The sequence below is a fragment of the Oncorhynchus tshawytscha genome, linkage group LG05, assembly GCF_018296145.1.
Source record: "Oncorhynchus tshawytscha isolate Ot180627B linkage group LG05, Otsh_v2.0, whole genome shotgun sequence".
NCBI lineage: Eukaryota > Metazoa > Chordata > Actinopteri > Salmoniformes > Salmonidae > Oncorhynchus > Oncorhynchus tshawytscha.
The window spans coordinates 72,554,016-72,569,176 of record NC_056433.1 but is presented as its reverse complement, the minus strand read 5'-3'; the positions used below and the strand labels follow the sequence as shown (position 1 = coordinate 72,569,176).

At 44.8% G+C, this 15,161-nt stretch overlaps 1 protein-coding gene across 3 annotated transcripts in view; it reads left to right on the top strand.

Moving 5' to 3' along the window:
* LOC112251324 (tensin-3) overlaps positions 1-15,161 on the top strand; it is a 97,268-nt gene that overhangs the window by 11,002 nt on the left and 71,105 nt on the right. For all 3 annotated transcript variants that reach the window (XM_042322330.1, XM_042322329.1, XM_042322328.1), the window contains exons 6-8: positions 12,157-12,240; positions 13,883-13,995; positions 14,125-14,185. In XM_042322330.1, coding sequence (XP_042178264.1) covers positions 12,157-12,240; positions 13,883-13,995; positions 14,125-14,185 — 258 coding nt within the window. The remainder of the gene's footprint in view (positions 1-12,156; positions 12,241-13,882; positions 13,996-14,124; positions 14,186-15,161) is intronic.

The following is a 15,161-nucleotide window of genomic DNA, read 5'->3' as shown; positions in this document are numbered from 1 at the left end:
TAAAACCTATAAAGGGGAGGTAATGAGGTCCAGGTGTGAATCATAACGATGAGTGCCAGGTGTGTGTAATGATGATTCCCAGGACCGGTGGTTAGTATTCTGGCGATGATGGCACGCCGGAGGGGATGAGCAGGACTAGACATGAAACAGTCATCAAGTCACTGTATACTTCGATATTATTCCCAGAGGCGACCCCAAAACATATCCCAGTCCACGTGATCAAAACAATCTTGAAACAGATTCCAATTGGTGAGACCAACGTTGAACAGTCATTACCCCGGGTGCTTCCGGCTTTAGTTTCTGTTTATTGGCGGGGAGGAGCAGGATGGAGGTGTGGTCAGATGGAGGGCCTTGTAGCCATCCCGGAAGGGAGAGTGGCAATGGTTAAAAATGTTCCTGCAGCGAGTAGCAAAGGAGATGTGTTGATAGAATTTTGGGAGTGTTTTCCTCAGATTTCCTTTATTAAAGTCCCCAGCTACAATAAATATAGCCTCAGGATATGCAGTTTCCAGTTTGCGTAAAGTCAAGTGTAGTTCCTTGAGAGCCGTCGTCTCTGTGTCGGCTTGTGGAGGAATGTACAAAACAGTGACTTTAACCAAAGAATTTCTGGTCCAATTTCTGGTGAGTGACTGCCAATCTAATGTTCCAAAGATATTTTTGGCTGTAGGTAATAGTACTAGAAACGTTCTGAGCAAATAATGCAAGAAATAACAACAACAAAATCCAAATTCTGCCAAGTTGGCTAGGAGCTAGAAACAGGCGACTGTGTCTGTCGGCGCCATGCCTACATACATATAGAATATACTGTAGATGCCTACATAACATGTAGGTATGTACAATGCCTTCATAGAGTATTCATACCCTTTGGCTTATTCCACATTGTTGTGTTACAGCCTGAATTCAAAATGTATTCAATTGATTGTTTTCTCACCCGTCTACACACAATATTCCAAAATGATAAAGTGAAGACATGCTTTTAGACATTTTTGCAAACTTATTGAAAATGAAATCCTGAAATATATAATTGACATAAGTATTCACACCCCTAAATCAATACATGTTAGAATCACTTTTGGCAGCGATTAAAGATGTACATTTTTCTGGGTATGACTCTAAGTGCTTTGTACACCTGGATTGTACAATATTTGCATATTGTTCTTTTAAAGGTTATTCAAACTCTGTCAAGTTGGTTGTTGATCATTGCTAGACAGATAATTTGATTTTCAAGCCGATTTATGTCAAAACTTTACCCAGGCCACTCAGGAACATTCAATGTCATCTTAGTAAGGAACTCCAGTGTATATTTGGCCTTCTGTTTTAGATTATTAGACCTATTGTGTTATATTCTCCTGCATTGCTTTCACATTTCCACAAACTTCAAAGTGTTTCCTTTCAAATGGTACCAATAATATGCATGTCCTTGCTTCAGGGCCTGAGCTACAGGCAGTTATATTTGGGTATGTAATTTTAGGCGAAAATTTTAAAAAAGGGGTGGATCCTTAAGTGGTTAATTAAATCATCACAGAAAGGGAAACAAATGGCATCAACCTAGTCTCTAGCGAGTTCAAGGAGATGCCCCACTTGACCATAGCTCGCTTGGTCTGACCGTACCAACCGAGCAAATAGTAAGCCCGGAATGAAGCCTGACTAGTAGTGATTTAATGATGCTTTGGACAAATTGTGGCCTCTGCGTCACACAGAGACACGCCATTTTTGATGGGCTCATCGGGGGGGGAGTTTGGGGTGGATAAGCCACAGAGTTATTCTAGCTGCGCGCATCATGTAGTCTGAAACATATGAGATTCTCCCTAAGGATAAAACGGCTTTATGCTCTAACTCTGCTTCTGTGCAGGCAATTTTCTAAATTCCTTTTGCCACGTGTTCAGGGTCATCTGTACCTCTACAGATATCAACATGAAAAGATTGAATGGTCCCCTTCATATCCTAAAGGGGAAGTATGAACTTTACCATCAAATAGGGCTGAAATCCCAAAATGTGCAGGCTTAAATCATCACAGAAAGGGAAACAAATGGCATCAACCTAGTCGCTAGGCCATGCCGAGTTCAAGGAGATGCCCCCATCTACCAATAGGTGCCCTTCTTTGCGAGGCATTAAAAAACCTCTCTGGTTTTTGTGGTTGAATCTGTGTTTGAAATTTGCTGCTCGACTGAGGGACCTTAGAGTTAAATGTATGTGTGGGGTACACAGATGAGGTAGTCATTCAAATTCATGTTAAACACTTATTGCACACACACACAGTCCATGCAACTTATTATGTGACTTGTTATGCAGATTTTTATTCCTGAACTTATTTAGGCTTCCAATAACAAAGGGGTTGAGTACTTATTGACTTAAGACATTTCAGATTTTCATTTTTACGTAATTTGTAAAACAATTCCACATTAACATTATGGGGTATTGTGTGTAGGCCAGTAACAAAATAAATCTACATTTAATCCATTTTAAATCCAGCCTGTAACACAACAAAATATAGAAAAAGTCAAGGGTTTTGAATGCTTTCTGAAGGCACTGTAGCTATCATATAATATTAAATACACTTTATAAATCCCACAAGAAAAATGTGGCTTTGTCACCAGAAGACAGAGCAGCAACAAACACTTACTTACATCAGAGACACCGAGACAGGCCACTGCTGGCTGACAAAACAAGCACAACTCATGGCTTCCACAGATTCCCTTCAAACCAATCATCTATAGAGCCTTTGGAATCGTTAGTTCAATATCAACAGACGATTTTCTGCTGTGATGAAATATTGTTGTGCAATACTTCCTGTCATTATCTGATACATATCTACAGTATATCATCTGAGTTGCTTTCTGTTTGTAGTTCTGTCCTCTGACATATGTGTGAGGCTGTGTGTCCTCCTAGGACCAGAGTTGACTTTAATGTTTGTGTCCCAAAATGGCACCCTATTCCCTACATCAGGGATGGGTAACTCCAGTCCTCGGGGGTGTCTGATTGGTGTCACACTTTTGCCAAAGCCCCAGCTAACACACCTGACTCCAATAATCAACTAATCATGATCTTCAGTTTACAATGCAATTAGAAGAATCAGCTATGCTTTGCTAAGGATGAAGAAAATGTGTGGTCCCTGAGGACTGGAGTTAATCATCCCTGCCCTACATAGTGCACTACTTCTGATCAGAGCCCTATGGGCCTTGGTGAAAAGTAGTGCACTATAGGAGGAATAATAGGGCACCATTTGAGACGCAACCCTGTGTGTCCTCCTCAGTTCACTTTAGAGTGTCAGTAATGTTACTGAGAGATAATGGAAGGGTCACAAGATGGGAAGAACAATTGCAGGAAAGGGGAAGTGTTTATTTCCAGTGTGTGCATGCTTTTTGGGAGTGAGTGTGTGGGTTTTTGTGGGGGTGTGTGTGTGTTCCCCCGTGCTTGTCATCTGACTCTCTGTAGTGATTGTTAAATGATGATAACATTCCTCCTGCCTCTGTGTCAGCTTCCCTATCTCTACCCCAGTGTGTGTGTGTGTGCGTGTGTGTGCATGCGTGTGTGTGTGTGTGTGCGTATGTGTATGGATATAGCTAGACTAGAGAAAGGAGTGCAGTATGGTGTCTGTATACAATACAGGAGTGTATTGGTTCACTGCTGTGGTGTCGGAATATGTGTCTTGCCAGCCAGGTGGCTGTACCGACTCTGATGTATCCCGAGTGAGCCATGTTTCCGTGAAACAACGAACACTACAATCTCTGATGTCTCTCTGGAAGGCAACGCTTGCTCGGATTTAGTCTACCTTGTTGTCAAGAGACTGGACATTGGCGAGTAGTAAGCTCGGGAGCGGTGCGCGATGTGCCCGTCTACGGAGCCTGACCAGAAGACCGCTCTGTCTGCCCCTTCTACGGCGCTGTTGTTTTGGCTCGCCAGCTGGGATCCGATCCATTGTCCTGGGTGGTGGACCAAACAGAGGACCCGCTTCAGGAAAGTCGTATTCCTGGTCATAATGTTGGTAAGTTGATGTTGCTCTTATATCCAATAGTTCCTCCCGACTGTATGTAATAAAACTTCAGATTTCCTGGGGTAACAATGTAAGAAATAACACATAAAAAAAACAAAATACTGCATAGTTTCCTAGGAACGCAAAACGAGGCGGCCATCTCTGTTGGCGCCGGAAAGGGACCGACACACATGCATATTGATACCACACACACATGCATATTGATACCACACACACATGCATATTGATACCACACACACATGCATATTGATACCACACACACATGCATTCACATTCCTTCATCCTCTTTACATATGCTGCTGCTACTCTGTTTATTAGTTTATTATCTACTGTATGCATATGTAACGGATGTGAAATAGCTAGCTAGTTAGTGGTGGTGCGGGTTAGTGACGTCACTTGGTTAGTGACGGGTTAGTGACGTCACTTGGTTAGTGATGTCACTCGGTGACGTCACTTGCTCTGAGACCTTGAAGTAGTGGTTCCCCTTGCTCTGCAAGGGCCGCGGCTTTTGTGGAGCGATGGGTAACGATGCTTCGTGGGTGACTGTTGGTGATGTGTGCAGAGGGTCCCTGGTTCGCGCCCGGGTATGGGTGAGGGACGGTCTAAAGTTATACTGTTAGTCACTTTCCCCGATATACATGTACGTACATATTACCTCAATTACCTTGACTTACCCGTATCTTTGTCATTGTTATTTTTTCCTTTAGTTTATTTAGCAAATTTTTCTTACTTACTTTTTTAAAACTCTGCATTGTTGGTTAAGGGCTCGTAAGTAAGCATTTCATGGTAAGATCTACATCTGTTGAATTTGGCGCATGTGACAAATATGATTTGATTCGATTTGAGACTGATGCATTTGTTTACTGTGTTCTATTGTCCTACTTGTATTTTGCTTCTACATGCATGGTCGAGAATGCCTGCAGAGGATGAGAGAGACATTTGGACTGGAGTTAATGTTGACCTGATGAGCGATGAAGAGGATGCCCTGCAAAACGGCAAACCAGTGTGTCTTTGTCAAGAACTACAGAGCTGCTTGGAAAGAGACCAGGGCACCTTGACGAGCCACACCACACGGATCATGTCTGGGGAGTTTTCTTCAAGGCAACCTACAGTAGATTCCACAGACCCCTCAACCCTCAAAACTATAGCAATACAGGAACCCCAATGGAGGCTTGTTATGGGCCAAACTGGATGACTCCTGTCAGTACTGTGAAATTCTTTGAATTTGGAATATTCCTTTATCTGAGGTAGCCCCCCCTGCTTAGGCCCTGCTTAGCCGAAATGCAAATACTGTGACCCGCTTTCTCCTGCTCTACTGAAATAAATTTTCCTTCAAGTGATTAAGTGGATTTGTGTGTTTTATTTCCCAAGGACCTAACATATGTTTTAGTATAGGGATGTTGTGAGGGGCTGGAAAAACCTTGATAGGGGTGCTTGAATTTTACTTCTGAAAAGGTGTAGGAACCCTGATGTGATATTAATAATACAAACAATTAAAAGTAATGCATTCATAATTCACTGTAATTCATTAATTTAAAAATGTAAATGTTTTTAATATACTAGTCAAATCAAATCATTACTGTGAAATACTTGCTCATGAGCCCTTCCCAACGATGCAGAATATATATATTTTTATAATATATATAGGATAAATAAAATACACAATAATTAAGCTACACACAGGGAGTACTGGTGCCAGATCAATGTGCAGGGGTACAATGTATTTGAGGTAGATATGTACATAAAGGCAGGGTAAAGTAACTATTAGATAATAATAAGAAACTAAGGCAAGCTAGCAATAACTAGTCTTAGCATGTGCAACCTGAACAAGTGCACAATTATTTACTGGCAATTATGGGAGCGACGTGAGCGGACGTGAAAAGAGATGTAGTGCAACTGACGTCAAACTGGAATTTCAAGACGTGTCCTGGTAAATGGGTGGATGTTGTGGTCGTTTCTGGGGATTTACTGAACCTTTTCCGGACATATACATGTTCGTGCACTGGAGTATTCTACCTGTAAATGTGCCTTTTCATGCACTGTGTGTGTCTCCCTCAGGGCAGACCTGGATCTAAACTGAATGTGTGTGTCCTCCTCAGTGCAGACCTGGATCTAGACTGAATGTGTATGTCCTCCTCAGTGCAGACCTGGCTCTAAACTGAATGTGTATGTCCTCCTCAGTGCAGACCTGGCTCTAAACTGAATGTGTGTGTCCTCCTCAGTGCAGACCTGGATCTAAACTGAATGTGTGTGTCCTCCTCAGTGCAGACCTGGATCTAGACTGAATGTGCGTGTCTCCCCCAGTGCAGACCGGGATCTAGACTGAATGTGTATGTCCTCCTCAGGGCAGACCTGGATCTAGACTGAATGTGTGTGTCCTCCTCAGGGCAGACCTGGGTCTAAACTGAATGTGTATGTCCTCCTCAGTGCAGACCTGGATCTAGACTGAATGTGCGTGTCTCCCCCAGTGCAGACCGGGATCTAGACTGAATGTGTGTGTCTCCCCCAGTGCAGACCTGGATCTAGACTGAATGTGTGTGTCCTCCTCAGTGCAGACCTGGATCTAGACTGAATGTGTATGTCCTCCTCAGTGCAGACCTGGGTCTAAACTGAATGTGTATGTCCTCCTCAGTGCAGACCTGGGTCTAGACTGAATGTGTGTGTCCTCCTCAGTGCAGACCTGGCTCTAAACTGAATGTGTATGTCCTCCTCAGTGCAGACCTGGGTCTAGACTGAATGTGTGTGTCCTCCTCAGTGCAGACCTGGCTCTAAACTGAATGTGTGTGTCCTCCTCAGTGCAGACCTGGCTCTAAACTGAATGTGTATGTCCTCCTCAGTGCAGACCTGGCTCTAAACTGAATGTGTATGTCCTCCTCAGTGCAGACCTGGCTCTAGACTGAATGTGTATGTCCTCCTCAGTGCAGACCTGGATCTAAACTGAATGTGAATGTCCTCCTCAGTGCAGACCTGGATCTAAACTGAATGTGTATGTCCTCCTCAGTGCAGACCTGGCTCTAGACTGAATGTGTATGTCCTCCTCAGTGCAGACCTGGATCTAAACTGAATGTGTATGTCCTCCTCAGTGCAGACCCGGCTCTAAACTGAATGTGTATGTCCTCCTCAGTGCAGACCTGGCTCTAAACTGAATGTGTATGTCCTCCTCAGTGCAGACCTGGCTCTAAACTGAATGTGTATGTCCTCCTCAGTGCAGACCTGGGTCTAGACTGAATGTATATGTCCTCCTCAGTGCAGACCTGGCTCTAGACTGAATGTGTATGTCCTCCTCAGTGCAGACCTGATCTAGACTGAATGTGTGTGTCTCCCCCAGTGCAGACCTGGCTCTAAACTGAATGTGTATGTCCTCCTCAGTGCAGACCTGGCTCTAGACTGAATGTGTATGTCCTCCTCAGTGCAGACCTGGATCTAAACTGAATGTGTATGTCCTCCTCAGTGCAGACCTGGGTCTAAACTGAATGTGTATGTCCCCCTCAGTGCAGACCTGGCTCTAGACTGAATGTGTATGTCCTCCTCAGTGCAGACCTGGCTCTAGACTGAATGTGTATGTCCTCCTCAGTGCAGACCTGGCTCTAAACTGAATGTGTATATCCTCCTCAGTGCAGACCTGGCTCTAGACTGAATGTGTATGTCCTCCTCAGTGCAGACCTGGCTCTAAACTGAATGTGTATGTCCTCCTCAGTGCAGACCTGGCTCTAAACTGAATGTGTATGTCCTCCTCAGTGCAGACCTGGCTCTAGACTGAATGTGTATGTCCTCCTCAGTGCAGACCTGGCTCTAGACTGAATGTGTATGTCCTCCTCAGTGCAGACCTGGATCTAAACTGAATGTGTATGTCCTCCTCAGTGCAGACCTGGATCTAAACTGAATGTGTATGTCCTCCTCAGTGCAGACCTGGCTCTAGACTGAATGTGTATGTCCTCCTCAGTGCAGACCTGGATCTAAACTGAATGTGAATGTCCTCCTCAGTGCAGACCTAGATCTAGACTGAATGTGTATGTCCTCCTCAGTGCAGACCTGGATCTAGACTGAATGTGTATGTCCTCCTCAGTGCAGACCTGGATCTAGACTGAATGTGTATCAAATCAAATCAAATTTTATTTGTCACATACACATGGTTAGCAGATGTTAATGCGAGTGTAGCGAAATGCTTGTGCTTCTAGTTCCGACAATGCAGTAATAACGAGCAAGTAATCTAACTAACAATTCCAAAAAAAAACTACTGTCTTATACACAGTGTAAGGGGATAAAGAATATGTACATAAGGATATATGAATGAGTGATGGTACAGAGCAGCATAGGCAAGATACAGTAGATGATATCGAGTACAGTATATACATATGAGATAAGTATGTAAACCAAGTGGCATAGTTAAAGTGGCTAGTGATACATGTATTACATAAGGATGCAGTCGATGATATAGAGTACAGTATCAACGTATGCATATGAGATGAACAATGTAGGGTAAGTAACATTATATAAGGTAGCATTGTTTAAAGTGGCTAGTGATATATTTACATAATTTCCCATCAATTCCAATGATTAAAGTGGCTGGAGTAGAGTCAGTGTCATTGACAGTGTGTTGGCAGTAGCCACTCAATGTTAGTGGTGGCTGTTTAACAGTCTGATGGCCTTGAGATAGAAGCTGTTTTTCAGTCTCTCGGTCCCAGCTTTGATGCACCTGTACTGACCTCGCCTTCTGGATGACAGCGGGGTGAACAGGCAGTGGCTCGGGTGGTTGATGTCCTTGATGATCTTTATGGCCTTCCTGTAGCATCGGGTGGTGTAGGTGTCCTGGAGGGCAGGTAGTTTGCCCCCGGTGATGCGTTGTGCAGACCTCACTACCCTCTGGAGAGCCTTACGGTTGAGGGCGGTGCAGTTGCCATACCAGGCGGTGATACAGCCCGCCAGGATGCTCTCGATTGAGCATCTGTAGAAGTTTGTGAGTGCTTTTGGTGACAAGCCGAATTTCTTCAGCCTCCTGAGGTTGAAGAGGCGCTGCTGCGCCTTCCTCACGATGCTGTCTGTGTGAGTGGACCAATTCAGTTTGTCTGTGATGTGTATGCCGAGGAACTTAAAACTTGCTACCCTCTCCACTACTGTTCCATCGATGTGGATGGGGGTGTTCCCTCTGCTGTTTCCTGAAGTCCACAATCATCTCCTTAGTTTTGTTGACGTTGAGTGTGAGGTTATTTTCCTGACACCACACTCCGAGGGCCCTCACCTCCTCCCTGTAGGCCGTCTCGTCGTTGTTGGTAATCAAGCCTACCACTGTTGTGTCGTCCGCAAACTTGATGATTGAGTTGGAGGCGTGCATGGCCACGCAGTCGTGGGTGAACAGGGAGTACAGGAGGGGCTCAGAACGCACCCTTGTGGGGCCCCAGTGTTGAGGATCAGCGGGGAGGAGATGTTGTTGCCTACCCTCACCACCTGGGGGCGGCCCGTCAGGAAGTCCAGTACCCAGTTGCACAGGGCGGGGTCGAGACCCAGGGTCTCGAGCTTGATGACGAGCTTGGAGGGTACTATGGTGTTGAATGCCGAGCTGTAGTCGATGAACAGCATTCTCACATAGGTATTCCTCTTGTCCAGATGGGTTAGGGCAGTGTGCAGTGTGGTTGAGATTGCATCGTCTGTGGACCTATTTGGGCGGTAAGCAAATTGGAGTGGGTCAAGGGTGTCAGGTAGGGTGGAGGTGATATGGTCCTTGACTAGTCTCTCAAAGCACTTCATGATGACGGATGTGAGTGCTACGGGGCGGTAGTCGTTTAGCTCAGTTACCTTAGCTTTCTTGGGAACAGGAACAATGGTGGCCCTCTTGAAGCATGTGGGAACAGCAGACTGGTATAGGGATTGGTTGAATATGTCCGTAAACACACCGGCCAGCTGGTCTGCGCATGCTCTGAGGGCGCGGCTGGGGATGCCGTCTGGGCCTGCAGCCTTGCGAGGGTTAACACGTTTAAATGTCTTACTCACTTCGGCTGCAGTGAAGGAGAGACCGCATGATTCCGTTGCAGGCCGTGTCAGTGGCACTGTATTGTCCTCAAAGCGGGCAAAAAGTTATTTAGTCTGCCTGGGAGCAAGACATCCTGGTCCGTGACTGGGCTGGGTTTCTTCCTGTAGTCCGTGATTGATTGTAGACCCTGCCACATACCTCTTGTGTCTGAGCCGTTGAATTGAGATTCTACTTTGTCTCTGTACTGGCGCTTAGCTTGTTTGATAGCCTTGCGGAGGGAATAGCTGCACTGTTTGTATTCAGTCATGTTACCAGACACCTTGCCCTGATTAAAAGCAGTGGTTCGTGCCTTCAGTTTCACACGAATGCTGCCATCAATCCACGGTTTCTGGTTAGGGAATGTTTTAATCGTTGCTATGGGAACGACATCTTCAACGCACGTTCTAATGAACTCGCACACCGTATCAGCGTATTCGTCAATGTTGTTGTCTGACGCAATACGAAACATCTCCCAGTCCACGTGATGGAAGCAGTCTTGGAGTGTGGAGTCAGCTTGGTCGGACCAGCGTTGGACAGACCTCAGCGTGGGAGCTTCTTGTTTTAGTTTCTGTCTGTAGGCAGGGATCAACAAAATGGAGTCGTGGTCAGCTTTTCCGAAAGGGGGCGGGGCAGGGCCTTATATGCGTCGCGGAAGTTAGAGTAACAATGATCCAGGGTCTTTCCACCCCTGGTTGCGCAATCAATATGCTGATAAAATTTAGGGAGTCTTGTTTTCAGATTAGCCTTGTTAAAATCCCCAGCTACAATGAATGCAGCCTCCGGATAAATCGTTTCCAGTTTGCAGAGAGTTAAATAAAGTTCGTTCAGAGCCATCGATGTGTCTGCTTGGGGGGGGATATATACGGCTGTGATTATAATCGAAGAGAATTCTCTTGGTAGATAATGCGGTCTACATTTGATTGTGAGGAATTCTAAATCAGGTGAACAGAAGGATTATGTCCTCCTCAGTGCAGACCTGGGTCTAGACTGAATGTGCATGTCCTCCTCAGTGCAGACCTGGGTCTAGACTGAATGTGTATGTCCTCCTCAGTGCAGACCTGGCTCTAAACTGAATGTGTATGTCCTCCTCAGTGCAGACCTGGATCTAAACTGAATGTGTATGTCCTCCTCAGTGCAGACCTGGATCTAAACTGAATGTGTATGTCCTCCTCAGTGCAGACCTGGCTCTAAACTGAATGTGTATGTCCTCCTCAGTGCAGACCTGGCTCTAAACTGAATGTGTATGTCCTCCTCAGTGCAGACCTGGATCTAAACTGAATGTGTATGTCCTCCTCAGTGCAGACCTGGGTCTAAACTGAATGTGTATGTCCTCCTCAGTGCAGACCTGGATCTAAACTGAATGTGTATGTCCTCCTTAGTGCAGACCTGGATCTAAACTGAATGTGTATGTCCTCCTCAGTGCAGACCTGGATCTAAACTGAATGTGTATGTCCTCCTCAGTGCAGACCTGGCTCTAAACTGAATGTGTATGTCCTCCTCAGTGCAGACCTGGCTCTAAACTGAATGTGTATGTCCTCCTCAGTGCAGACCTGGATCTAAACTGAATGTGTATGTCCTCCTCAGTGCAGACCTGGATCTAAACTGAATGTGTATGTCCTCCTCAGTGCAGACCCGGCTCTAAACTGAATGTGTATGTCCTCCTCAGTGCAGACCTGGCTCTAAACTGAATGTGTATGTCCTCCTCAGTGCAGACCTGGATCTAAACTGAATGTGTATGTCCTCCTCAGTGCAGACCTGGCTCTAAACTGAATGTGTATGTCCTCCTCAGTGCAGACATGGATCTAAACTGAATGTGTATGTCCTCCTCAGTGCAGACCTGGCTCTAAACTGAATGTGTATGTCCTCCTCAGTGCAGACCTGGCTCTAAACTGAATGTGTATGTCCTCCTCAGTGCAGACCTGGATCTAAACTGAATGTGTATGTCCTCCTCAGTGCAGACCTGGATCTAAACTGAATGTGTATGTCCTCCTCAGTGCAGACCTGGCTCTAAACTGAATGTGTATGTCCTCAGTGCAGACCTGGCTCTAAACTGAATGTGTATGTCCTCCTCAGTGCAGACCTGGATCTAAACTGAATGTGTATGTCCTCCTCAGTGCAGACCTGGCTCTAAACTGAATGTGTATGTCCTCCTCAGTGCAGACCTGGGTCTAGACCACTTTGCCATGAGAAGGTTCTACAACAACAAAGTATCTTCCCTGATGAATCCCTCGCAGAAACGGTAAGAAACCACCCCACACAAAGCAAATTTGATTGGTTAACATCAAGTTCACAGAAGCTCCTCTGCACAACAGATCAATATAGTTCAAAGATCAACTGTCTGGTCATCAGTGAGCTTCAGATGTGGCCTTCTGGCTGAGGGCTTCCTTGTTCTGAAATTTTACCTGATATCACAGAGGTCAGGTGTCAGACTTGGGAGGTCAATTAAAAAAAATTAAAATAAATTATTTCACCTTTATTTAACCAGGTAGGCTAGTTGAGAACAAGTTCTCATTTGCAACTGCGACCTGGCAAAGATAAAGCATAGCAATTCAACACATACAACAACACAGAGTTACACATGGAATAAACAAAACATACAGTCAATAATACAGTAGAACAAAAGAAAACAAAAAGTCTATATACAGTGAGTGCAAATGAGGTAAGTTAAGGAAATAAATAGGCCATGGTGGTGAAGTAATTACAATATAGCAATTAAACACTGGAATGGTAGATCGGCAGAAGATTAATGTGCAGGTAGAGATACTGGGGTGCAAAGGAGAAAAATTAATAAATACCAGGTATGGGGATGAGGTAGGTAGAAAGATGGGCTGTTTACAGATGGGCTATGTACAGGTGCAGTGATCTGTAAGCTGCTCTGACAGCTGGTGCTTAAAGCTAGTGAGGGAGATGTGAGTCTCCAGCTTCAGTGATTTTTGCAATTTGTTCCAGTCATGGGTAGCAGAGAACTGGAAGGAAAGACGACCAAAGGAGGAATTGGCTTTGGGGGTGACCAGTGAGCTATACCTGCTGGAGCGCGTGCTACGAGTGGGTGCTGCTATGATGACCAGTGAGCTGAGATAAGGCGGGGCTTTACCTAGCAGAGACTTGTAGATAACCTGTAGCCAGTGGGTTTGGCGACGAGTATGAAGCGTGGGCCAACCAACGAGAGCGTACAGGTCGCAATGGTGGGTAGTGTATGGGGCTTTGGTGACAAAACGGATGGCACTGTGATAGACTGCATCCAGTTTGTGGAGTAGAGAGTTGGAGGCTATTTTATAGATGACTGCATCCAGTTTGTTGAGTTGAGTGTTGGAGGCTATTTTATAGATGACATCATCGAAGTCGAGGATCGGTAGGATGGTCAGTTTTACAAGGGTATGTTTGGCAGCATGAGTGAAGGATGCTTTGTTGCGATATAGGAAGCCGATTCTAGATGTAATTTTGGATTGGAGATGCTTAATGTGAGTCTGGAAGGAGAGTTTACAGTCTAACCAGACACCCAGTTATTTGTAGTTGTCCACGTATTCTAAGTCAGAGCCGTCCAGGACGGACGAGCAGGTGCAGGCAGTGATCGATTGAATAGCATGCATTTAGTTTTACTTGCGTTTAAGAGCAGTTGGAGGCCACGGAAGGAGAGTTGTATGGCATTGAATCTCGCCTGGAGGTTAGTTAACACAGTGTCCAAGGAGGGGCCAGAAGTATACAGAATGGTGTCGTCTGCGTAGAGGTGGATCAGAGAATCACCAGCAGCAAGAGCAACATCATTGATGTATACAGAAAAGAGAGTCGGCCCGAGAATTGAACCCTGTGGCACACCCTTGATTGATTTGGGAGGTCAATCACTTGACAGACAGTCTCCTTCTCCTCCCCTCTCTCTCTAGGTATGTGTGGATGTTCAGCAGCCTGCTGAGGGGAGTTATGAACATGGATCCCTCTCCTCTCTTCCTCCTTTGTGTGGTTCTTCACGGCGTGCCCAACATCAATTCTGAGGGAGGTTAGAAACGCCCATACAAACACTATACTACACCTCTCACGTCACAGTGATACACACTGTTCTCAGATATACATTTTATGACGCACTACTGAATTAGCGATATATTTTTCCTGTTTGTGTTGTCTGCAGGATGTCGTCTGTTCCTGAGAGTGTACCAGAGCCTGCAGGTCGTCTGTACTTCAGCAGTCTAGTGAGATACCGTACTCATTCACACTTCATTTGGATGTTCCGGATAGTCCATCTGTAGAGCGTCATAGTATCAACAAACTATCTGTTGAAAAGCAACTATTTGCTAAGGTTACAGTTACACTCTTAGAAAAAAAGGTGTTCCTTAGCTGTGAAGAACACCTTTTGAGTTCCATGTAGAACCCTTTACACAGAGGAACCCACAATGAAACTATGGCAGTGGGGACACCATTTATTTACACCAGAATTTCTGGGGACCAAATTTGTTGCCCAAATCTAATGACACAACATTAAAATCTGTAAATGTAGATTTTTACATTAAAAAAAACAACCTTCAATTCATTGTATTTTCATCTCTTATCAAAATGGAAAGAAACCAATAAATATATTTACCAATAAAAAAATTTTTTTTCAAATAATCTTTCTCAAACACTTTGTATATTGTCCAATACAATAATCTGTACTCTTATTTTTTTGCTCCTAAAAATACAATTAAAAATCATAATAATAATTGGCGACCCCACTGCAATTCCCTGCGACCCCGACTTTGAATACCACTGTTGTAAAGGGGTGTGTGTTGGTGGCAGGAAAGTCAGACGCAGGAGATCGAACTTGGTATAAACGGAGCAGTTTAATAAGCGCTCAAAAACTCAGACAACCAAAATATACAAAATAATACAAGTGGGTACAAAACCCGTCACACACCAGAACATATCTTACACAACGCTTACAAACAAACAATCATCGACAAGACATGAGGGGGAACAGAGGGTTAAATACACAACATGTAATGAATGGGATTGGAACCAGGTGTAATACAAGACAAGACAAAACCAAAGGAAAATGAAAAGAGGGTCAGCGATGACTAGAAAGTCGGTGACTTCGAACGCCGACGGAACAAGGAGAGGGACCAACTTCGGCGGAAGTTGTGACAACTGTCCTATGGGGACCGCTGCAGAACCCTTTTTTATTTTTTATTG